Source organism: Lottia gigantea (assembly GCF_000327385.1).
Source record: "Lottia gigantea unplaced genomic scaffold LOTGIsca_130, whole genome shotgun sequence".
Taxonomy (NCBI): Eukaryota; Metazoa; Mollusca; class Gastropoda; family Lottiidae; genus Lottia; species Lottia gigantea.
The window spans coordinates 123,226-149,303 of record NW_008707426.1 but is presented as its reverse complement, the minus strand read 5'-3'; the positions used below and the strand labels follow the sequence as shown (position 1 = coordinate 149,303).

General features: G+C 37.8%; 3 protein-coding genes across 3 annotated transcripts; all 3 read left to right on the top strand.

Annotated features, from left to right (window-relative positions):
• Window positions 1-1,977: 1,977 nt before the first annotated feature.
• On the top strand, window positions 1,978-9,242 carry LOTGIDRAFT_238084 (hypothetical protein; the record flags this gene model as incomplete). Its single annotated transcript, XM_009049133.1, has 6 exons — window positions 1,978-2,122; window positions 2,593-2,757; window positions 3,113-3,273; window positions 7,453-7,983; window positions 8,411-8,935; window positions 9,107-9,242. The coding sequence occupies 4 exons, from the start codon at window positions 1,978-1,980 to the stop codon at window positions 7,624-7,626; spliced, it is 645 nt and encodes a 214-aa protein (XP_009047381.1). The 3' UTR covers window positions 7,627-7,983; window positions 8,411-8,935; window positions 9,107-9,242.
• Window positions 9,243-12,527: 3,285 nt separating this feature from the next.
• On the top strand, window positions 12,528-18,071 carry LOTGIDRAFT_238082 (hypothetical protein). Its single transcript, XM_009049132.1, has 9 exons — window positions 12,528-12,674; window positions 13,255-13,495; window positions 13,825-13,989; window positions 14,362-14,534; window positions 14,960-15,052; window positions 15,684-15,765; window positions 16,580-16,747; window positions 17,476-17,627; window positions 17,836-18,071. The coding sequence occupies exons 2-9, from the start codon at window positions 13,345-13,347 to the stop codon at window positions 18,037-18,039; spliced, it is 1,188 nt and encodes a 395-aa protein (XP_009047380.1). The 5' UTR covers window positions 12,528-12,674; window positions 13,255-13,344; the 3' UTR covers window positions 18,040-18,071.
• Window positions 18,072-19,243: 1,172 nt separating this feature from the next.
• LOTGIDRAFT_138903 (hypothetical protein) lies at window positions 19,244-22,116 on the top strand (the record flags this gene model as incomplete). Its single annotated transcript, XM_009049131.1, has 6 exons — window positions 19,244-19,352; window positions 19,451-19,530; window positions 19,968-20,022; window positions 20,831-20,940; window positions 21,324-21,427; window positions 21,942-22,116. The coding sequence occupies 6 exons, from the start codon at window positions 19,244-19,246 to the stop codon at window positions 22,114-22,116; spliced, it is 633 nt and encodes a 210-aa protein (XP_009047379.1).
• Between the last annotated feature and the right edge of the window lie 3,962 nt (window positions 22,117-26,078).

Below are 26,078 nucleotides of genomic sequence, written 5' to 3'. Positions count from 1 at the left end.
AACATTATAGACAAATGGGAAGGGCAAGAATGGGAATAAGAGGCGAATTAGAAAGGGGCGATTTGTGAATAAACCAATATGGACATGCGCATAAAACTCGATGACGATTGGGACTAGGGAATCGAAACCGACACAGTGGATTATAGTCAAAACAGTGGTAATGGCGGTTACAGCTATAAATGATGGTTCAAAAAAAAAGTGGTGGGTCCTATCCTATATCCAGTTCCTTAGATGTGATATACGCAGTTTAATTAAAATCAATTTCATTCACTCTAATACAAAAGCTCATCGCTGGAGAGGGCAGAAATTTGATTGGTTAAAGTAGGGGTCATCAGGTTAGGTCAAAAGGTTATTGGGACGAATGTTCAAGAGGGCTGTTGTTCGACCCTGACCCTGGATATATTAAAAATAAAAGCTATATTAAAAACGAAACGAAAAATTTGATCTAATTTTAATGATACTGGTAAATACGGTAGTGGGTCTAGAACGACAACTATGGCCCTGTACTCACTTCCTTGGATGTGATATACAGATGTACATTGACGATATCGCAGTCGTATATAACGATCGGGAACTAGGTACATTGTTAAGCTGTCTACCCTGAACGTTCCACTGTATTATATATAAGCGCTCTGCAACATATCACGGTAATGAAAGGCAGCCATTGTTTACTGGAACTATCCACATATACAGCCGTTTTTCGTCCTGTTTTTTTGCTATAACCCATCGGCAATTTGTAAAGAAATCTTGTATTCCTCAGAATTACTTACAGAAAACCCCAAATTATCAAAGATACAGATTCGCCATTTTTGTGTTCAGAAGTACAGTACTAAAAGTGTAGAAAAATCGCATAATTCCTTCAAAAATACCTCATACTAGGGATTTCACTTTCTAAGTCTCAGGAAAAGACGAGTCGTCATTTAACTTTCAAACAGGGATAACTCTGGATACACATGGATTTGATGGCTCAAATTTCGACGGTGAGCTATGAATACTATTACTGATTAGCTTATCTAAAAAAAATTCCCGTTTGTGAGACTAAGATGCGATTGGTCGAAATGATGGCGAACTTGTCCCTTTAAATTTACAGAACGTGTACCTGTCAAAATATATATAGTTATAAAATAAATTACAATTACGAAATATGTTAAAATTATGAAATTCATCATGTAGTCCGAGTGCATTGAAGTCTTTTTTTATTGGGTTGATAGATAGGATAGAAATATATAATTAACATTTAAAGATCCACTCTTCCGTATTCTATTAAATTAAAAGAAATTGTATCTAAAGGCGTATGGTATATATTTTATTTTGTTTCTGCGAATAAAAAGGACAGATTCGCCAATTTCGGGGGTTGATTTGGGTCTTGAATATATAGCATTTTATAAGTGCTATAAACGAAAATGGTATAAAATGACGAGTCGTCATTTTAACTTTAAACGCGGATAATTCTGATCACAATTGGATTTGAAATCTCGCTACGCCTTATAATAACCTCGTATGCAACTGGCGGATAAATAGGACTATTTTGCCAGCTTAATTTTTGTCTCCATTGTTGACATTTAACTGGTCTCTAACACTCAGTCTTCAAGAGAGATATTTTGTAAAGCGGATGTAACTTCCGCTTAACAATTAAAGAAGATTCTCTTCCAGCTGCATACCTCGTATTGTCAGTCGTAGCGAAAATGGCCGCCGTAGATACGATTGGTTTCTGAGACTAGGGTACAATAATGTGATCAAACCGATGGTAAATCTGTCCCTTTAATACAACATTTGAATTAGTTAGCATAATGGTCCTTGTTCGTAGAGTCGTGATGCGAGAAGGTAGAATTACAAAGAAAACTCTTAACAACCCAATGCATCAGGTCTCGGTCAAAGTCCTCATGTTTCCTTCTTCCTGCCTCTTATAATCAGACCTCTTTGACGTTGATTTCGAACTGTGTCGGGATGCAGGTTTGACATGGCGAATCAGACAGGATGCAGACAGTCTCTTCATGGCTCAGTTTGCTAGTGTTGGTGTTCGCCAGTCCGGCTCAGTCGTCTGTGATATCCCGGAAAGGTCTGTTATTATGTGAGGCTATTGGCGAACCTTGTATCAGCTATGACCAGTATTCACCAATAGGTACGCGTAGATTTTCTCTTGGTGTAGATGGCTGTAATCGACGTATACACATTTAAAACTACTCGTATCACTTTTAAAAATCCGTCACCTTGTTTGTCTCCAATTTAAAGGGATTGTAAAAAGGTTTTCTAATTTTGTTATGTGTATCGGGGACACTGACAGCATCAATTTGCACCCTTACAATTTTCAATCAAATGTGTCTGTGGTTCCTACGATTCCAGTAAAACTAAGTATTTGATGACATCACTAATCACGAAGGGCCTTATAAGCATATTTTACGATTAGTGACGGCATTAGTCATACTGGAATTGTAGGAATGACAGACGTCTGATAAAAATTTGAATGGTGTGAATTGATGCCATCAGTGTCCCTGATACAGATACAAAATTTAGAAGAAAAAAGACAATCCAGTCGAAACTTTTGATTTGGAATCTATCTGAAGTTTATTTTGGGTACTTCGTTTATTTTAGGTCCTTTCTGCTGGATGACAATAGACAGAAGACATAATGAATGCTGTGACGAGTCTGGTATGTTTCAGTCTCCAATCAACATCCCTCCTCCCACTTCATTCGAATTCATACCTCAAATTCTTCGCTACAGCAGTCACAAGTTTGAGGGCAAGTGCGAAAACACAGGTAAGAATTTCCAGGCTGGACCTAGTCTATTTCCTAACCTGGGCGCCAGAGTCACGACAGAATTCAATCGCTTCAATAAACTTAGTCTCTGACGCCCAGACTATTCCTGTCTATGAGGAGGAATTTTCGTCGAGCTGTACGTAGACAAAGGGGGACTGGATGATAGAGGCTACAATAATCTTGGCAATATGAAAAGTTATATATGAATGATTAATATAAAATCAAAGATTTAGAAAACAATGTGCCATATTTCCAGTTGGATTGGATGCGTCAATAGTTATTTAGGACAAAGATTAGGTGCGCATTGTTTAACCCTGCGTTTTATATTCACAATTATTCTGTATATAATTTTCAGGGATACAACCAAGTTTAAAACGAGACGGCGAAGAAAAGGTTTATCTATTGGGTTTGCCCGGAGGCAGATACTTTATTGAAAACATTCATTTCCATGTGGGTAAAAAAGGGGAAAGACGACAGACCGAACATTTGTTAAATGGTAGAACTGCTGATGGTGAGGTAAGCGGATTCAGATTTGTTTGAAAATTGTTGAAAAAATGGTATTTTGTCGATCCTGTACTTGAAATATTAAAGGTATTGTAAAGAGGTATTCGAAAAAATATATATGTGTATCGGGAACACTGATAGCATCAATTTACACCATTTCAATTTTCAATCAGACGTCTGTGGTTTCTGCAATTCCACTTAAACTAAGTGTTTGATGACGTCACTAATGACGAAAGGCTTTATGTGATAAAGCATATTTTGAGCTCAAAATTTTTTTTCAATAATCCAAGGAGGCAGAAATCCAAGATGGCGGCATAAATTTGCGAGAAAATTAGAAATTCGATATATTGAGTCCCGATTTCTATATACATAGCTTGTATGATGTCGAACATGGGGTTTCCTTGATGGCCAAAATCAAATATGGCCTCAAAAATTAATTTTGATAATCCAAGATGGCTGAAATCCAAGATGGCAGCCACATTATCATCAATTCCTACTAGTTTGGGAATGAATCAAGGATATGGCTTGTTTGGTGTCTATCACAACCATCTAATAATGAAATGCAGCCAAGATTCATTGATGATGTCATAGTATTGATAATGTCATGATATAACTGGTATCCATGGAGACGTTGCAGCCGCCATTTGATTGTGCTATCTTTTTGGAAATTTTGAACTGAAACTACTATTCAAGTGAGTATGACAGAGAGGAGGAGTAGTGATTTGAAGAAAACCTTTTTCGGGGAAACTTATAGAGAAGAGACTCAATTTTTGATAAAATCCAAGCTTCAAAATGGTGTGCATGTCATTGGCAGAATGCTCTCACTGTGTAAAACTGTGCCTGGACGGAAAAACATTAGTAAAGAAGATGCAAGCTGTGTCGTTGCTGAGGAATTAAGGCAAGATTGGATCAGAAAAAATGTCTACCCAGCAGAAGAAAGGTCAGTCAGTCGAACTATTCTACGTGATTATTTAATGTTCCGAAATTTTAGAAAGGTGGAAAATCGATCTGATAGAAAGAAGACACTGTCATGGTTGGAAAAAGCTGGCAAATTCAACAACCGCATGAGAAATCACGCCTATGATATAAGGTCCAAATCAAACGAGTACGATGGGCAGCTGGCTAAGGAATATGGCGTGCGAATGACGATGGAAGACCAGGCATTCTGGTATGATAATTGCTACGGCGACTATGTAGCGACCTCAACAAGTATCATCCCGCGAAACTGGTCGAGGAATAAAAAGAAGGTGTTAGACCATGAAGAAGCGATGAATATAAAACGATCCAAAATGAACGAAGCGGTTTCTGTTACATATTCAGGTGACAATAGTGAAATTCTAATTCCTGATGATGATGATGATGTTGATGTTGATAACGATAATGACGACGACAGTAAGTATGAACATTACATGTCCGCATCAGATCTAAACAACAACTGTGATGAGTCTCATGTGACCCGATCTGTAGAAGAACCAAATAACAAAACCAAAAAACAGTTCCCATCAATTCAAATCAGATCCGGCCATAAAACAATTCACGAACCACTGATGCGCTGTCTCGTCCACTGTATCTCAGAGAATAAGGTCACTACTAATGACCTGATGGGAATCACTGTATCGATAGCCAACACGATATTTGATCAAAACTGGGAGTTGGCCGGAGCATCTAGCAACACTGAAGTGTCTGAAGACCTGAACGATTGTGAATGTGACCTTAGTGGGGATGAAATGGATGATCCCAAGAAGAATCGTACAGCTCGTGATCTCACCTTTGTAATGCCTAGTAGAAGATGCCTAGCAAACTATGTTCAGGATGCATCGTGCCTGAACTTGGAGATGGTTGCCCGACACCTACTGAACAAAGGCGATGATGTCATTACCGTTGGGCTAGACGATACAACAAAGGTAGCCGGACACAAATTATTCGATATCAAAACTGACAGTATCACAATCACACAAGCCTCTGGCGAGAAAAGGTTGCTCACAACAGGTTACCTTGAAAACGCTTTACATGCTGGCAAAGCAGGGGCAGAAGCTTACAACTTCAAACTACAGTGCCTCGCTATATTAGCTGACTCAAGTGTTGATGAAATAAAAAGCAATATTCACTTCTGGATGACGGACCGGGCAGCTGACTGCTCAAAGATGTTGACTAATCTCGGTATTGAGCCAGCAAAGCTTCTGAAATGCTGCGCCCATCTACTTCTTTGTATTGATCACAGTATCGATAAGACTTTCAGAGACACATAACAGAAAATTGGCTTTGACAAACTGATTAACGCATCCAAGATACTACACTCTCCTCCATACGCTCGGCTTGATCGCACTGGCTAAACTGATGTCACCTAGCCATGCTTCTCATTCTGTGTCCTTATACAACCAATTCAAGGAATGGCTCGCTAATAATAGACTTGATGCTGCTTCCTTCATAGGCTTCCAGCCGAATCGCTTTGGCCGAATTTTGGAAATCGGAAACGAGTACCTAAAACACAGAGATGCACTCAACGCCTTCTTCGAGGCTGTGGTGGATGAAAGTGCAAACAAACTGGTATTAGCAGTACATACCTTTATTTCTAATCTATGGTTCATTTGTTGCAGTGAAATCTACTCCCTCTTAGGTGAAATTCTAATTCATCCTCTATTGGAGTTGCTGGAAATCGATGGTCGTTGTCCAGGAAAACAGAGTTGGACAGATGTCAAAATCTTCTTTGATCAGAAAATACAACATCTTCAAAAATTACAGGTTCAATTCTCACAGACCGTAACTGGTAAAGGAAGCCTGATCGGAGCCATATTGACAGAAGTTATTGAATCACTCAAACGTCAGCTCAGAAATGGACTTTTTCCAGATCCAATCAGCAAAAACTATCATAGTGAATTTAGAAAAGCTACAGCTTGCTCCACTGCACAACCTCGCATGTGAATCCAGATTTGCTAAACTCAACGATGAAGTTGCAGCTTCTGGTGGCATGACCACAGTGAAGACCCATTCAGACAAAAGCTTTATTTCAACCAATGGTCTTCTAATCAATGAAGAATTCACATCATTAGATGAAACTGAAAAGCGCCTGAGATGGAAGTGGGGGCGAACATCCCAACCGGTCCAAGATGTGAAATAGTTGGAGAAAGACTTCTTGGCGACCGTGAAAATGGCAAAACGGTTAGCACTAGTGAAGAAAGACGAGCTGAAAAGAAAACGAAACGAAAAAATGCTGAAGGTTTTGGAGTCATGCAAGACACATGGAGGACCAGTAACACCGACAACGATTAACCTGCTTGACAGATTAACCGAGAGTCAACTCATCACCGAAATCTGCTATATACGTCTTACAATCTGCCCAGATATACACCAAAAACGACGAATCAAATTACCAAATGGACATTTCAAATTTCAAACATTCGCCAAAGCAGAACTCAAGCAAACCATCATTCCCGTTATCAAGCCCTGAAATAATGTTGTGGAGAATATTGATGAACTCGTTAAAGACGCTCTTAAATATCATTAGTTTGGTGTTGAATATGAATATGAAGTGTATTGTATGTCTTGTATCAGATTTTCTTTTTTACTGTTAATTTTGGTCGCCATCTTACATTTCTGCCATATTTGATTATTTGAATTTAATTTTCCCACCATCTTGAATATCTAATTTTACTGCCAATTTTGGCCGCCATTTTGGATTTCTGCCATTTTGGATTATTGAAATAAAATTTTGAACTCATATTTGACTTTGGCGACCACGAAAACCCCATGTTAGACACCATGCAAGCTATGTATTCAGTGATCGGGACATAATATATACGATTTCTAATTTTCCCGCTAATTTTGGCCGCCATCTTGGATTATTGAAATTAATTTTTGAACTCATATTTGACTTTGGCGACCACTAAAACCCCATCTTAGACACCATACAGGCTATAATGTATATAGTGCAGGGGACATTAAGTATAAAATTCTCCATTATTTCCAACAATTTCGACCGCCATTTTGAAAAAAGGCACTGCACCACCATAAAAATTTTATTTTTATAAAAAAATCTTTCTGATTCTAAATTTTCAGCCAATTTGGCATCAGAAAATACCTGGCGTTTACAAACTTATATTATTGTCCCACCCCTATTTGCAAAAGCCTCTCCTGCACCCAAACTGGTGCCATAAAACTTATCCCACATAATGTGGTTATTTATCTTTTCAGGCTCACATTGTTCATGTCCGAGAAGATTTTGAATCAGTTCGGGAAGCGTCTAAACATCCTGGTGGTCTTCTGGTCATCTCAATTTTCTTATCGGAAAGATTCATCATCTCCTCGTATAGTGGAGAACCAGGTGTTAGAAAAGATCCCGGAGAACCGAAATTGTCACCCTTGTGACTTACTGTTTTTATATGTCTGTTATTTTCTGTCATTCAGGGGCGTATCTAGAAAATGTCTGAAGGCAATGGATTTCAGACAGCAGGAGAGGAATTTTGAGAAATTTAGAGGGCTTAATTTTCACTTCAAAAAAGATTTTTCATGGGCGTGGGGAGAGTGCCATTGACCAATATCCACCCCAAATACACTTTCATTTAAATTTTATTTAAGAGGGGAGTAAATCATTTTATTTACTAACCATAGCAGAAGGACGTAAAATTTCATTTTCTTTCTATTTCCAGACAGGTAAAGGTAGAAGCAGTGAAGCGTTTGATACATTAATCGAGCTGTTACCTGCAATAGTCGAATTCGAACAAGGTAATACACCTGCCGCATTTTGTATCTTATCCTCGACTGTTGTCGCCCATTGAGCCAGGCTACCCCAGTCTCGGGAAGCTGCCATTTAAGCCCCCCGGCGGACAGGGACCTTTCGAGATGGTTTTGGTGTGCAGAGTTTCAAGCTTTTGTTACCTTCAGATTTCAACTGTTAGCATATACTGTACATGTATTTCCTAAAAATAGCCATGGTTTCTCACATTTTTTCTTAAAATATATTCCAGGAGCATTGGACTGACCGGGATTTCTTTTAAGTTAATATTTTTTTCTGGGGTGGGGGGCTCCTTAGGAGTAGGGGCCCGTTAATTGGTCCAACTAGTCCCTGGTAGTTGAGCCTCTGTCCTTTAGCAATCGTGATTGCATATCAAGAATACCTTTTACTGACGCTGTATCCACTTTATTGTTGTAGACAGCCCGTGTCAGAATGACATAGAATCACCGACACCGACATTCTCCGAAGAATCAAGTGAGTCTGAGTCCAGATCGGAAGATTCTGATGAGTTAAAACAATCAGAAAGAGGATCCAGCCCTTTCCATACAGATTTTAAAAGATATTTTAGTAATTCCACAAGACGATTGTTTAGATCTCACAAATCCAGAAGTTCTGCTGCTGATTCAGCAGTTTCGTCGGCTGATTCCGGAATGTCGTCGAATAATTCTGGTGGAAGTTCTTCGGAAACGTCAGGAAGTTCGTTGGATGATTCCTGAAGTTCATCGGATAATTCCGGAAGTTCATCGGATAATTCCGGAAGTTCATCGGATAATTCCGGAAGTTCTTTGGATAATTCTGGAATTATCGGAGACGGGAAACGGAGATCTATTCGAGGAGGGAATCAACCAGCATTCCGAGTTACATACGCTGAAGACATTAAAGATGCTGCCAAGGAGAAAGTTGGAGAGCACTACAACCTCTATCTGTCCAATGGACTTTGTGGTAAGTCATGGGCATTGCCTTGCATTGGATCGCATTGCCTCCACTTCTAGCAACCCCAACTCCCTGTAGCTACGGACCTGATTGTCTGTTAGAACATATTTCCCATTTGGCTCCATGTGTATATTCAGAACTCTAAACCATGCTATGTTTTAAAAGTATTTCCCCTTTCAGGTGATGCTGTACAACCTATCATCGATCCAAACCACCTTCTGGCTGATACACCTGTGTATTATCAACTATATGGTGGATTGACTACACCGCCCTGCTCAGAATCTGTGATTTGGTTGGTGGCTAAAGAGCCTAGACGAATTGCCAAATCTTATGTAAGTTAGTTTTTACTGACCGCATATAGATTCGCATTCTACGGATTCCGAACGTCGTAGGATTTTTTTGCGTGCGATGCGAGTTCGTTGACGCGCCTGATATTTAGCTGACTAAGCTTCTATTAGGATCACCCCATCGTATCACGAATACGGGTTCTGACATGTTCCGGGGAAGTATGACGAATGGGTGTGGTTTGAACACCTGCATTGTAGCCTAGAGGGCATGTCGGAACTAACATTCCAGATATTTCGTGATCACTTTTTTTGTCACAAGGCTTTAGCGGATCATTACAAACTTACCGTTCTCGGCAAGTTGTACAATGCGTTTAACCAGTAGTGACCCCAGCCCCTCTAGACATGGGGTAAAAAAAGGGACCAGATTGATTTTCTACGGGTTAATATTCACATGCGGCAGCTCTTTGGGAGCCCCAGGCGCAAGTGTCTGAGAGGGTTCTTTCCCAACAAAATATATTTTTTGAAATATAGAATTGATATAGTGCATTCTGACACATACCTTAAATGAATATTGCAGTACGATTGGGGTTATAAACCATCTTGCCTTTTTTGTACTCCCAGCGCCATTGGCTTTTACCTATATTAGCTTGAAACTTTCGAATTCACGTCGTTAATTTTTCAGGCAGACCGTGTACGTGCATTAAAAACTCAAAGGAGAAAATATTGGAAGATTCGGTAATTTGCGGCCCTTACAAGAGGTTGCTGAACGAGAAATCCGACTGGTGCAGTTTTCACAAACTTTCTGGCTTTAACCCTGGCCCCGACCTCCCGGCATGAAATGATAATGGACTGTAAAGCGGTTTTCTAGATATTTCAAGTGTATCAGGGACACTGATAGCATCTATTTGCACCGTTCCAATGTTCAATTAGACGTCAGTTGTTCTTACAATCCCAATAAAACTAAGTGTTTGATCGTGAAGCACTTTAGTGGAATTGCAGGAACCACAGACGTCTCCTGTCAGAGATAAACTTTTACAGGGGACATATGTGGTCATAAATGGCGGAGCTGTTCCTTTAAAGTCATGAATTGCATACGATTAAAACAGTAGTCTACCCCGGCTGACGCCTTGAAGGTGAAACTCGTGGTACAGATAAAATGATTTATTTGACCCAAAAAACAAGATATACGATTGATCGTTCTTCTTATTATAGACAATTTTATTGTCAAGTTTTTAAATATACCTGTTTTATGAGAATTGTTATACGCCCACGTGGAAAGGGGGACGTATATTGCCGTCGCCCCTGTCCGTCGGTCCGTCAACATTTCTTGTGAACACAATAGAGACTACAGTTTTTTTCTGATTTTAATGAAACTTGATGTGATAATGTGTATTGATGAGATCTTGGTCAAGTTCGAATTTGACGATTTTTCGATGAACGGTTTTTAAGTTATTGCCCTTGACTTAGGAAAAACGTTTGTGAACAAAATAGAGACTACAGTTTTCAACTGAGTTTAATGAAATTTTTATGATGAATGAAATGAAATGAACTGAGTTTTACGTCGTTTTATTTATATTGATGAGATCTTGGTCAAGTTTGAATTTTCAACGATTTTCACTCTTAACAATTTTTTGCCCTTGATATTACATCTGTGTGATTTTAATAATTTGTTGTATTTGGGATATTGATATCGATTTTTAAAAATTTTGTGGAATTACTTAGCATAAATAACTGGCAGTAAATATATACATCATTGAATTCAAATTATAAAATTTCTTTATCTAAAAAATTCATACTTTAGTCACTTAAGACTGTTTTTTTTCATTTCTGACAGCTGCCAGTGGGAGTATGTTACCTTGCCGGCAAGCTATCTTTTCAGTATTTCGGCATTTACACTTTGATCGATGCCTCTACACTTTCCTTACAGTTCCATTTTGAAGATTTTTTAAGGTTTTTCTTGCCAAAAAACCAGACCGACATTTCATTTTTGATGGATAGTACGGGTGGTGCTTGATCGTTAAAATATTTTGCACACCTCCCGCTAGTTTTACATAAGGAAGTCATCTATCTTTTTGGATAGACTCAAATTCACCCGTTACGCTTTACAGAAAGAGACAAAACAGAGTACAAACAATTTGTGTAGGGCAGAGGTTCCCCAACCCTTTTTAGCCTTCACACCCCTGGAGCAATCACCTTGATCTTTCACACCCCAAAAAGATTGGAATGATGAAAACTGCATGATGCTATCAATGTTACCGATACACATACAAATTTTAGAAAAACCTCGTTACAATCCCTTTAAATTGGTTATATAAAGAACTAATGATGGATCGATCTTCCAACTTAAAAAAAAATAGAACGAAAAAGGAAGCTTTTGAAGCCATACACTCTAGAAAATTGTTGCTGAAATAGCATATTTTCCAGAATTTAACCTGTGTCTGATGCTAATGTGTGAACCTCATTCCAAAAGTTTATAAGAATTGATTTTTATTATACGCCCACATCTCTCTATATGGACGTATATTGTCGGCACCCCTGTCCGTCCGTCCGTCCGTCAACATTTGCTTGTAAACGCTCTAAAAACTATATTTTTTTGATGAAATCAAATGAAATTCGGTATGTGTATACATATTCATAAAACAAAGATCAAGTTCGAATTTGAGCTATTTTCGACTGTTAGAAGCAGACTTATTGCCCTTGTTCCAAAATCTTGAATATTTACCATCTGTATGGTAGACGTGGGCGTATATGGCTGTGGTCCACTATCTTTTCTATATGTTCGTTAAGTAACTTCACTGAATTTTTTATCCGATAATTACATGACTGTATCCCTTAGAATATTTTTGAATAAAATACGTATCTATCAGCCGAAATCAAACGAATTTCTACGTCCTACTGTCCTAAAAGTAAAACATACCAAGAGAAGTATTGGCCAAGGTCACGATTGTATCTGTTTTTACTTAAAGGGATTGTAAAAGGGTTTGTTGAAAAATATATTTGCGGGGGACACTGATAGCATCATTTTACATCATTCCAATTTTCAACCAGATGCCTGTGGTTCCTGCAATTCCACTAAAACTAAGTATTTGATGACGTCACTTATCACAAAGGGCTATATGAGATAAAGCATATTTTGCGATTAGTGACGTCAGCAGACTATCAATATTATATGATACGTATTTACTCACTGGACTGTGCTTTGTTGTGCTCATGAAATATCATATGGGAATGTCATGGTCTAACATAATTATTGTGGTCTTAATATATCATGTCTGTACTAAGAGTTATCTCCCTTGAGGAAAAAAGCTGGCTAGCCTAAATAAAGATGGAGGTCTTAATTACTTTGAGTGTATTTCTTTTTTGAATAGAAGCCTGTACGCCAGTAGACAGTAAAACAGTGTCATATTATATACAGAGGAACATAAACCGGGCGTTAGATTTTCATTTTGAAAAGTAATACGGTTAGTCTCTTTTTAAGTTATTTTATGAACCACATAATTAAACCACTAGGCCTATACCACAACCCTAATAAGGTTGATTATATAATGTTAACAATAGAAATGTGCTTCTTAAAAGGATTGTAATGACGTTTTCTAAATTTGTTATATGTATGGGGGGTACTGACAGAATCAATTTGCATCATACCCAATTTTCAGTCAGACATTTCTGTTTCCTACAATTCCACTAAAATTGAGTGCATCATGTTGTCTCTAAATCTAATCGCAAAATAGTTTTCATCACCTTAAGTTGGCCCTTTGCGATTAGTGACGTCATCACATACTAAGTTTTAATGGAATTGCAGGAACCACGGTAGTCTGATTGAAATATGAGGGATGCAAATGGATGCTGTCAGTGTTCCCGATACACATACAATTGTTTCGAAAACCTCTTTACAATCCCTTTAAGATAAGACAGTCAATATATTTTGTTAGCTCAAAAAATATCATATCTGATTCAAAAATAGAAAAAATTTTCGCATTCTTTTTTTTTTTTGTCTTATATTTTAATATTTTTAACTTGCGACATGATTGATGGATTCAGTGATTATATAAGAAGTCGAGAGACACTCAGAAATCATTCACAAGTCTTGTAGTGTTCTGCTGATATTTCTACCTTAGAATTGTCAGCAAGATGAAACTGCAAGGAGCTGGTTGTGTCGTTGCTGCCGTACTCGGTGCCCTGTTTATTGTCAACGTTGAGAGTCACTTCCATAAGCCTGAGCTTCAGCTGTGTAAAGCTTTTGGTGAACCCTGTATCAGCTATGATGTCAGGTCTACAATAGGTAAGATAGTTTTAATTTATCATTGAAATGGAATGGAGTTTTATGTCCTGCAAAACTGCTCCAATTTGTATTTGAATGTAGACGAGCAGTGTACAATGATGGAATTTGCACTTTGTTTATTTTGCATTGCTATCCATCTTGTTTTTGCTTAGATCGAAACGTTTGCCTCTGATAACTATTTTAAAAAGTTGTATGCTTGTCTAGAGACAGAAAAACTAGGCAACGTTTGGTGGAAATTGTCCGCACCTGCGAACTATAAATGGCTGGAATAGACAACATGTAGCTACACTTTCACTTTGTACTCCGCCAATTTTGCGTTTTAATTTTAGGCCCACGTTGTTGGTTTAAGTTGGAGTTCCCAAGAGAAAAATGTTGTAACGAAAACGGAAAACGCCAGTCACCAATTGATATCCCCGATGTTAAGAGTATCTACAAGGTTCCACAAAAGCTCAGATATTCTAGTCGCAAATTTGTTGGCCATTTGGAAAATACCGGTAAGTCCGAAATATTCTTTCTGCCTCAATATTTTGTTTCGTTGATTATGATGGTGAACATCGTATCCCGAGTAGGCTACGGGTTTTGACGAAAGGGGGCGTTGTTTGTGCACGATAGATGGTATAATGCCTCAAGATACAAAAGTGTCAAGGGAAACTTCAGATTTCTCGATGATGAGTTTGTTTTCAAACCCATTTTATAATTCCTTTTAGGCGAAGGAAAGGATATATGGCTTCTGTGTGAGCTATTATCCAAAATATGAACGGCAAAATGTATTGTGGATTGTCAAAAATTCCAGATAAAGAGATTTCCGGAGGCTAATTAGTTAATTATTTCCACACGTTTCGAAACCGTCCGTTAACTTATTTCAGGAATTCAGCCTGCATTTAAGAGAAAGGTGGGCGCCGATAAGGTCTATTTGGAAGGAATTGGAAGTCCAGTGGGTAAACGATATTTTATCGAGAATGTCCATTTCCATGTTGGTGTCAGGCATAAAGAAAGACAGACTGAAAATACATTGAATGGTAGATCTTTTGATGGCGAGGTTTGTTCTTTTTAATTTGGGAAAAATTTATTCAAGGACTGAAAAGAAGGACCATATCTTTCAAGGATCCTTGCCCTTTCGATCCTTTAGACCAGCTAGTTTTTGAGGATTCCGTCTACTAGCTAGTTCTTGAGGATTCCGTCTACAAGCTAGTTCTTGGGGATTCCGTCCACCAGCTAGTTCTCTTGGTCTCCCAACTTGTTTAGGCTCCAGCCACCTGATAACTGAATTCATAAGACAAATCACAGTCAAGGCATAAGACTATGTTCGTATAAGCTTGACATTGGGAATTTAAGGGAAATGGGGGGTCGGAATGTACGTAAGTGAGAGGCAAGTGATATTTGTACCGCCCTCTCTCACTTTATTCTGTGATTCCGCCGTCCCAGACTACATACCATATACAAACTGTTTATTTTTTGTTTCAGGCCCACATTGTTCACATACGAGAGGATTTCGGGGATTTAAAAGAAGCCGCCAATCACCCACAAGGTCTCCTCGTCATCTCTATTTTCTTATCGGTAAAGTCATGTCTTTTTTTTATAGTTAGATAGCTAGAACTTTACCTGTAACATGTGGCTTCAGCAATCAAGTGCGCATCTAGCAAATGCCTGGAAAAGGGGGCCAAAAGGAGATGTGTCTCTCCTCTAGGCTATGTTTGAGGCTGCAAATGCCCTCCAGGAGCCAGTTTTTAGCCCTTGAATGGCTTATTTTTAATTTCAAAATTAGAACTAAAGACCTGGCCCAATAGCCCTCTCCCTAAATACGTTACCAGCTAGAGGCTTGTCGTCACAAATTTCAAGATATATCTTCATTTGATAATTTGCCTTCAATAGCCACTTTTTGTACAAAAGAAGTTCGAAAATGCAGTGATTTGATTGGATTGCGCGATGGCGAATAAAGCCAATCTGAATCCTCTAAGACTGTAATAGACCTATATGACTTTTTGTTTACATCCTTTCAGGCGTGAGCTTTGATTGGCTAGCGTACAATCCAATCATGTAACTGCATTTTCAAACAAGCTTGTTACAAGAAAAGTGACTTTTGAAGTCAAGGTATTTGATGAAGTTCGTAATACATGGACTTTGATATACTGAAGATGGTATTTACATACTTTCTTCTGAAAAAACTAATGGTGTATTCTATCTTTAGACTTCCAAGGGAGAAAGGAGAAGAGACGGCTTTGATGATCTGATCGAAATGATCCAGGATGTCCAGGAATTCGAAGAAGAGGGTAAGTCGGTTTTATTTTTTCCTGTCTAATAGTTTTTGGTATAATTAGTCCATTACTTTGCTTACACAATTAACAATTATCTCTCAATATGATTAAAAGAGATTCTTTTTACGGATTGATACACCTGCCATCCATGATCTGACCAGTTTTTCTGGCTAGAGCGTTCACTGGAGTTCTTACTGGATAACGTCAAATTTTTTCATGGTAATAAGTGTGTTTAAAGTTGAAAACATAAAACGAAATATACAGGTCTGCATTTCAATAAAAACTTTTAAATTAGAATTCAGCTTGTCTTAACGGGACAAGTTCGCCATCGTACCCTAGTCTCGGAAACGGGAATTTTTAATAAGCTAATCAGTAATAGTGTTTATAGATCACCTTCCAAATTATTGCTTTTAAATATATGTATGCCCATAATTATCTGCAGGTTAAAGATGGGTTTCATTATCTTTTAGTGTCAAATTAAGCAAACTATATGAATTATCATGTATTCTTAATCATATCATTATGTTCTTATTGCATATAATTAAGAGTTTTAACCAATCAGAAATGTGCATGTATGTACAGTCTGGATAAACAAAAAAAAAGACTTAGACCGTTCTTGATCGGTCCCTCATTGGAATCCGCTTGTAATTCTCTTCTAATTTAGCTAATTATGAATTGATTATGGACATGCGAGACAAACTGGTATTTTTCATTAGAACACCTCTACTTTCTATTCATATATATGAGTATTAGCATTTTCATTATTTTCCAAATAAGAGAACCCATCTTTAAAAAGACGACTCATCTTTTCTATTTTTTTCAATTTCAGACGGTCCATGTGCCAATGTCAAGATACCTGATATCTTCAAATTTAAACAGTTAATTCCATTCCACCCTGTTTGGCCAATCTGCAAAAAGACTTTTCCCGTTGCCGATGATTCGGATAACAGCGGATCTGGTGTTGTATGCAACTTTTATTTACCTAATGGACTATGCGGTGAGTTGGCTTGATACAGTCCAATCTAATTTAAATTAGATGACCGTTTCTTTTTTCTGATATTTTTTATTCTACATTGCAATCTAACTAGATAAGTACAAAGGCCGCATTCTTGTGATGTTCACTTGGACCAATCATAGCGTATCATGTAGAATCCGTATCCGACTATAATGAAACCAAAAGTAAAGCAATATGGCTGCTTTGAGTTTCGTTATCCCACCCACAGTCGATGTTTGAGCAAGTCAATTTTTGCCAGTCAAAGCGACCTTTGCACGAGAGGGGTTTCCTGTACTAGTATAATATTAACAGTTTCCGTACATGTGTCCGTAAATTAAGAAAACAAACCGGGAATTGGCCACATTATAGGTAGGCTATTTATATCTCGTTTCTACAGGCGTTTCTATGGGTCAAAAGGTGGAGAGTTGGGGTTGGCAAGGGCCACATAATTTGAAGGGGAGCACACAGCATCAGGTACTAAGGAATTCAATGATATGAAAGCAGTGATATATATAGGGTGGGGACATGGGGCCCCTCTCCTCTCGGGCAATAAAAAAAATGAAACATTTATTCTACTGTAACTTCTAAAATCGCGTTAGGTGTATTCCGCTTACCTAGAATAGAAAATTTGTAGTTTTGTAGCCTACATTGTGGGTTTTTTGGCTTTTAAAGATTGTTCTGTACATTTGTATATTGTTGTATATTGTATTCTTGTATATTTGGTTTTGTAGGTGAAAAAAAAGAATCCAAAATCAACCCAAATGAGTTACTGGCCGATGACCCTGAATATTATGTTTTCAACGGCGGTCTTACCACTCCACCTTGCTCAGAATCTGTTCTCTGGTTGGTTGCCAAGCAACCACGCAAAGTATCAGTCTTCTATGTAAGTTGGCTTCTGGGGGTTATTTTATTATTTGAATTCACCTAATTGCACGCTACATAGGTCACAAAAGGGAAAAAGATTTTTAATTTGACTGCGTGTCAGTAATGCATAGCACGTCTTCTCTAGCACAAAACATTGATTTGAGGTTAGCAGGAAGGCTAAAAATGCCCGCTTTGTATTTAGCACCACAACTCTTTTGACATTTCAGCCTTATGTAGTAAGAAATATGGAGACTCAGAGAGAGGGTGAGATCATCGGAGACTTCGGTAACCTTCGTCCACTACAAGACTTAAATGACAGACCAGTTTTCCTGGTGAGATTTCGTTTGAAACGCAATTGGGAGCATGGTGACACTGCTGCCAACGATAATGATGCAATGGACAGTCCATTTTCTGTACTGGGCATTAATTAAATGTTTCTTCTAATTGTTGAAACATAAATGTACGGTGTGTTATTTCTTAAATATTGATAATCTGGTTCTGGGTCGTCAATAGAATGGGGTGTGGAGATATGACCCTGAAAATTGCAATCTTCTAGGACCACACAAATAGCAGTGTTTTGTCCAAAATTGTGAAACTAATGTCCCAAATTATACCCAAACGACACTGAATAAAACGACTAATTGTCTAATTTCTGACGTTTTCGACTAGGCAATAGTAATTTTTTGTTTGTGTTCGACCAATTATACATAGCCTACATAAGTGACCAGATCTATTGCCTGAGTATGGTAGCAAAGCGCAACGGAAAGATTGTGGGGGTTGGGGGCGTTGCTAAGAAATGGAACCGGATGTACTTCACATTCACATTCAAAAACAACATTTCTAAACCAGTGGGAAGTCGTTTTTTTTGGGGGGGGGAAATGTACTATAATATGTAGCTTTGATGATAGAGTTCGTACTTAGGTTAGGTTCCATGTGTAGTCACCTACATCAATTATCTTCATTGTACCTTGCATGGTGTTGCCCGTCTTCATTAGCCCACATGGTGCAGAAAAGTAGGACGTAAAACTGCAATAATTTCATTTACATGCTCCTTTGACAATGGTTCGATAATTATCCAGGTAGCCTATGTTGCTAGAGTCTTCTACAGCCACGTTTACACTGCCATAAAAATTGGCCCAATTTTCTCTGAGGTCAGGGGACGTCACTTACTCTGTCAAGATTTGGTTCTGTTTACTACAGTTATGTTGACCCATAAACGTAAGAGACAAGGGGGGTCCGAAAAAATATCGGGTAACAGCTCGAAAACATGAAAAATACAGGAAAAGTTCATGGAAACATTTCGGACAAACATCTGCCTCTATTGCGACCTTTGATAGAAATGTCATTTAATTTTTTATCGGGAAATAAAGATTCTAGGGAAGTTTGTACAGTGCGAATGAGTGGTCTGTTATTATTATTTTAGAAAGCATGTGGTTCAGATCGAATCATAACAAATCCCACGTGGTTTTAAAATCACGCATGCGTACTGACCTACATTATCCAATTGCGGTAAAAATGGCCGACTCAAGAAAACTGTTATTTATTTGTATATTTTAGTGATAATTCTGTATTTGATCGCTACTATTTTAGTATGAGCTGACAACTGATTAATTTATCCATCGCGCGAGCTACAGGATGAAGGAGATGGTTGGAGGTTGTTGCGTTTGTTCGGACGAACGTGGTTGGACGGAGAATCCGCTAGTATATTGCGATGGTCAAGGGTGTAATGTTGCTGTTCATCAGGGTAAGCTAATTTGACATCGTCCTTTTGAAAAACTACACAGCTTACAATAGTTTTGATCACAGTTTTATAATGTTAAATGAATTTTTTATTCATTTCAGCTTGCTATGGTATCATTCAAGTGCCGAAAGGTCCGTGGTATTGTCGCAAATGCGAGTCTCAAGAACGAGCTGCAAGAGTTGTAAGTCAGCCATTTTTTTCCCTCTCTTAACCGGAAGTTGACATAATCTTGTTTTAATATGTTGTTTTCGGCTTTTAAAACATAGGAGAGTTGGAGTTAAATTCCTAATTGACGAATTTCTGTTGCAAGGAAATGATTTCGTAGATTTTCTAACGTAATTTGTAAACTTTGTTGTCTTTTCCGATAAATTAGTCTGAAGCCAAGGGACGTAACTCCATTTTTTACAAGTTTGTGAAATCGAAAGTGTAACTATAAGGAAATAAAACAATGCTACTAAGGTGGAGTGTATTTCTAATTAGAAACTATTGTGTTTTTTCTAACAGTTTGTCTTTGCATTAGTTATACATATACACTTGTAGGTTTGTTTTGTGCATAGTCGTTGAGAGCTTATCTTTTAAGTGACACTATTTGAAATTGTAATTTTTGTGCCATTTTAGAAATGTGAGTTGTGTCCAATGAAAGATGGAGCATTGAAAAGAACAGATTCAAACAGTAAGTGTGTGTCTTTACTGAACAGTACTAGTACCGGTATTTTTTTTTTTTCACACACTTGAAAATTTTATGGTGGTTATGGAGAACTGCTTGATAGATACAATAACTCCTTCTTGCATTTGTTTCCCTCTGTCAGTGATGCAGGTAAGAGGGAATGACATGGAAAAAGCGTCTAGTTGTTCGGATGGGACAATAAACCGAGGCCCCGTGTGCTACAGGCTGTGCACGTTAAAGATCCCTCGACAGTTGGAAATCAAAAAAGAGGAGGCTAATGCCGCTGTCCTGGCAAAATTTTCCTCATAGCACTCTGCATATAGCGTTGCCCGTCTTCATTAGCCAACAAGGTGCAGAAGAGTAGGACGTAAAACTCCATTCATTTCATTTTTTCTTGCATTTGTTTGGTCAGGCATGAATTGATCTGGTTGTATCTCATGATGTTGACCATTATAGTAGTATCGGGTGTTGTGTGCAAAGCAGACCATGCTTACTCTTTTCGAAACACTTATGGTGCTTGTCTTTAGAGGATTCCACTAATATCAGACTTTTACTCCTGATTTTGCCATACTTTGCATGATATATTTGATCAACGGAATTGTCTTGCTTCTACAGATACGGTATTTATTAAAAAGCTTGTTTTTATAGACCTTTGTGACTATTAAACTATGTTCCTGCTTGATATGACTCTCAAATTAAAATTATCAAATTGTAAATCCATACATCATAAGCTTATAAATTTGTTCATGAATTTAGAAATCAATTATTTATGTTATGTTTAATGCTATCAAACCATTATCGTTCCCTGTTTAAGGTTGGTGCCACGTGGTGTGTGCTCTATTTATTCCTGAAGCTTGGTTTGCCAATGTACAGACGATGGAACCGATAGTTCTAAAAGACGTCCCTCAAGAACGATTCAACAAAGTAGTGGTATGAATGATGATTTGTTTCCAAAGTAAAACTTACCTCTGCCAATGAGTTGACAAGCATGATTCCTTGAATGGAATATTTTATTGCAAAACTAAAATAATCCACTCAAAAATTTTGAATATTTTCACTGATGAAATGGTCCAGTATTTTGAAAATTCACTCTGTATGAACTTTTGTTCCTTTTTATTGGCTTTTATTTTTGATATAGTCGCTTCAGTTAGGGTCTAAAGAAGACCTTCTTCAACATTTGTCAGTAATATGACGCCACCACCATAATGATGTGGGCTATTAGATCATTAATTTTGGTTTTCTCCACTAGAACCCAGTGTTCAAACCCAGCTTGTTCATGTTAATCATCAGATGTTGGTTTGATTCAGGTTTGCTATATTTGTGAAGAACAGGGAAGAGAATCCAAGGCCTCTACCGGTGCCTGTATGCAGTGTAATAAGAATGGTTGTAAACAGTATTTTCATGTCACCTGGTAAGAAGCTTCAGATTTATGAATGTTATTGATGTGTATCAGGGACACTTACATAATAGACAGAATTTAGAAAATCTCTTTACAATCCTTTTATTTCAAATGATATCTGATTTAAACATGCCAGAACTAGGGTTGGGTCAAATGATCGACACAATCGATTATCATCGCTATAATGAATAATTTTGATTATCAATTATCAAATTTAATAACTAATTGTATATCAAAGCTACATTTTCTCCACTGTACCCGTTAACAAGTAGTAATCTCTTCCACATAGGTTCCCTTCAGCACATAACTTACCCACAATAAACTATAATAACATCAAAGCATGAGTATCATACTTCTATGATGCAAATATTGCCCATGAAATTAAGAATTTTGGTATGTTTCTAATTTAGTATTACAGGGTTTCTCAATTAAATTATTCTGATTATTAATCAAATAATCGATCTCAATTTGGTAATCGATACCCAGTCCTAGGCAGAACTCAGTATTTGGAATTATAAAATTTCAGTGCCCAGTCTCAAGGTCTGTTGTGTGAAGAGGCTGGTAACTATGGTGATAATGTCAAATATTGTGGTTACTGTGCCTACCATTGTAAAAAACTGGTAAGTTACCATATTTTAATTTTTGAGATTTCTGTCCACTCCATAGCTGACTGTTATGTGGACATAAGCTACCTTGCATAGGGAGCTGCGGTGGCTCAGTGAGTTCGATGCTTGCTCGCTAAACTGAAGGTCCAGGGTTCAACCCGTGCATAGGTCGAAATGATAAATGATAAGCATCTAGTCTGTGGCTGTGTAAGTTAAAGATCCCTCTACAGTTGGAAATTGAAAAAGAGCAGACTAATGCAGCTGTCCTGGCAAAAATATCCCTCATTGTACCCTGCATGGCATTGCCCTTCTTCATTAGCCCACATAGTACAGAAAATTAGGACGTAAAACTCCATTCATTTCATTTCATTTGCTACCTTGCATAGAAAGGGATTCAAAGTATCTTGTTGGCCTACATTTTTCACTTATAATGATATAAATTGCCCTAATGAAGTTTGTGATACTGACATTATAATCTTGTTAATCTTAAATTATAACAGAGTCGTGGTGGCTCAGTGATTTAGACTCCTGCTCGTCAACCTGAAGGGTCAGGGTTTAATTTCGGCAAATGTCAAAATAATACCTTCTGATTTTTCAACCCGGTTTCCTTTTGTCAGTGGTGCAGGTCGAAGGGACTGACATGGGACAGTGCTACAGGAAAGTTAAAGGTCCCTCGACAGTTGTAGAGTAGGCTAATGCCGCTGTGTTGGCAAAATTCCCTCATTGCACACTGCATGGCGTTGCCCATCTTCATTAGCCCACATGGTGAAGAAAAGTAGTACGTAAAACTACATTCTTTTCATTTGAATTACATGAACCGCTAAAAACAAACAAAATCTTAATGGTTTTGGTTTTTAAAGAAGTCATACTTCTTTTCTAATTTTATTTTTTTATTAATATGGAGGCAACAATTTTTGATATAAAATTTGTATATTTTTAGAAAAGAGACACAAATATTAAAACAATCCCAGCATTCAAACCCATTCCATCAGATACGCCTGATACTTCTCCAGAAAAATCTACACCCAGTAAAACAGACAGCGAGAAAAAGGTATGTACCAGTTTATTTCCAATACATGTTATACTGATGCTGGATTTTATATCCCAAACGTGTCAGCAGCATAAGATAAGCTCTGCCTTTCAAATTCAGTTTGATGTCTTTTGAGGTAAATGCTGCAAGAACATGCTGATTTTTGTTGCCTGAGCAAATCTTGAGTAAAATTTAATGTGCGCCCATGCTTCCATCTGATTATCGACATAGTTGAAAACGACCAACTGGAGATTTTTTGTCTCATCGTGTGCCCGCAGCCTGCAACTTTCGACAAGCTCTACTCAGCAACAAAAATTACCACCCAAGACCATTTGTGTGACGTTAGTTAAATATTTACATGACAGGTTACCTGTAACCTGAAGTTCTTGGTTTTGTTTTTCAGTCAACCTTGGAATCTAAGAAAGTGTTGCAGACGCCACCAAATTGTGGCAACACCACTGATTCCTCGCTGCTCTCTCCAACAGAATTTACTGGTTTTACTACAGCTGATATCAAAGATACTCCTCATAAAATAGAACCCAAGCATGAAAAAGGTAGGCAACATTCATTGAATCTATTCCGAAAAACCTAAGTGGCGCTCTATCGTCTGAGTTGTGAAAAGGTTCTGTCTGGATCTGTGTAGTCATATTTCTTCAATTCAGGAAAATTTCCCGATGCGCAAGCCGGTTATTTCCAGAGATGGCAATATTCCATAAAGAAATAAATGTGGAAATATATTTTTCAAAATGGAATATCTCATTCAAGGCAAGAAATGCAAGAACCACTGTTTGAGTGTATCCCATTGTGACCATTAAAATGTAAAAACTTATACATTTCAGATCAATCTCCCGCATTTTCATCATCCTTTGATAAAACATCTTCACCTTCTGTCTTTCCATCCCATAATTCACCAGATACAGAACACTCTGCTGGCAAAAGGTCAAGGTCGAGGTAAGATCAAGACTATTTGGTGTTTAGACGGGATCAACTTGTCATTAAGCTTCTACAGGAGAGGCCCTAAGAAAGGTTCACGTGGGTGGGGGTTTGTGAGGTGGGAATGAGGTTCTGATTCAAATTCACTTGTTGCGCAGGGCTTTAATGGATAAAGCATTTTTTGAGATTAGTGGTGTCATCAAACACTTTGTTTTAGTGGAATTGCAGGAACCACAGACATCTGACTGAAAATTGGAATGATGCTAAGTGATGCTATCAATGTCCCTGATACATGAAAAACTTTAATAAAATTCTTTACAATCCCTTTAATTTCTTTGCACTTGGTTCCTTTAGGTCTCAAGAAAAGTCGGAAAATAAGAAAAAATTGAAAAAGGTGAAACCTGCAGTTGTGGGAAACAAACGGAACAGTAAAGATGGTATTTCATCAATAACCTTGAGCAGCAGCAAGAAACATTCAATCTCGTCCACAACAGCCTCAGGAGCACCATCAACAGTGTCATCAACATCATCTCACAGTAGCGGGCAGAAACCTAAATCATCAACAATAACTTCATCCACATTAGGGTAAGTATTATCTAATTCTCAAAATATGAAATGTTTTGAGTCACTGATGGGTCGTTGCATGTTCTAACAATATATTAGAGATTAAGGTGGCACTCGATTGGCGAGTTCTGCATGTTTGGGATTCATGGAATCAACTGGACGTTCAATAAAACAAGTTGGAACAGTCAGACGTGTGCAGACAGAATTCAAAATGGCGGAGAAGGAAATAGATGAGGGAAATTTTGAATGTGATATATTGTGCTCCTGTACTGTTTAATTGAGGGTAGAATTGAAACAGACCTGTTCTGCACTCTCCAATCAAGCACTACCCTAAGTATTTTATTTACGTTTGATGGCACAGTTTAAGGTTGAGATTCACAAAATCAGAATTTTTACTGAACTATTCCACTGCCAACGGAACGTGAAAGGTAAGCATAAAGCCAAGGATCGCTGAAATATCTTTTCAGAAGTCCAATAGGTTAATGCTAAATTGAGCATGGCTCTGGGGTAAAGTAAAACATCTGGCTTTTTTTATGCAATTTTTTTCAGAAAATCAAAATGGCTGCTTTTTATTTCAGGAGCCCGAATTTTACCAGCAGTGTTTTTGGTGGAAGCCCATTTTTTCAGAGTTTGTCTGCATCGGGACCAATTTCATTATCACCTTTCAACCAATCAGGTAATCTGTCACTTTGGATGTCTACCAATCAATTTTCAATACATCGATTCAAATTTTGAAATTGTCCAATCGAAAAGAATTTCAAATAATTAGACACCCTCCAATCAGAAGACAGGCTCTAACAATTTTTTAAGTATTTTTTGGTGATTCCTATGTTTGAAATTTTATTTTTTTCTCTAGCCATTGACGGAAGTTTCTCGGCATTGTCTCTGGGTCCCCCTACTCTATCACTGCCCTCTTTTAGGAGAGGTGAGGACAACACTTTCTCTTTTGTGCATGCTTGAAAGGGATGCAAACCTCTAGTTACATAGAAACAGTTTTCATGGTTTGAATTTTGTCTGTACCTACTATAATGTGAAACTCTTTATGAATTCCGTTCTAACTTGTTTTATTGATTGTCAGGTCGATTTTATGAATCCCAAACATTTTGAATTCATCAAACGAGCCACCACCTGTTTTCTATTCATACTGTGACAGCAGGAAAATGGGTTTTGGGATTTGATTTGTTAAATCAAATTCTTCACTTTTGGGATTCAGAACACTATCCACCAGTCTAATGAAAATTTGACCTAACCTCAATTTTTTATTAGCTATTAGCTTTGTACGTAGCCACTACAGTAAGGTCTAACACTGTCCTTCTTGACTTTTCATTCTGTTAACCTTTGCTTGACCTCTGTTTTCACCAATCACGTGGTAGTCCTTTCCTTAATTATCCCGTCGATGGAAAGGACAATCACATGATTGGTTAAAACAGGTCAAGCAAAAGTTAACAGAATGAAAAGTCAAGTAGGATAGTGCTAGACCTTACTGTAGAGGTTGCAATATACATGTGTCGAAAAATTAGTAGGTTCAGAC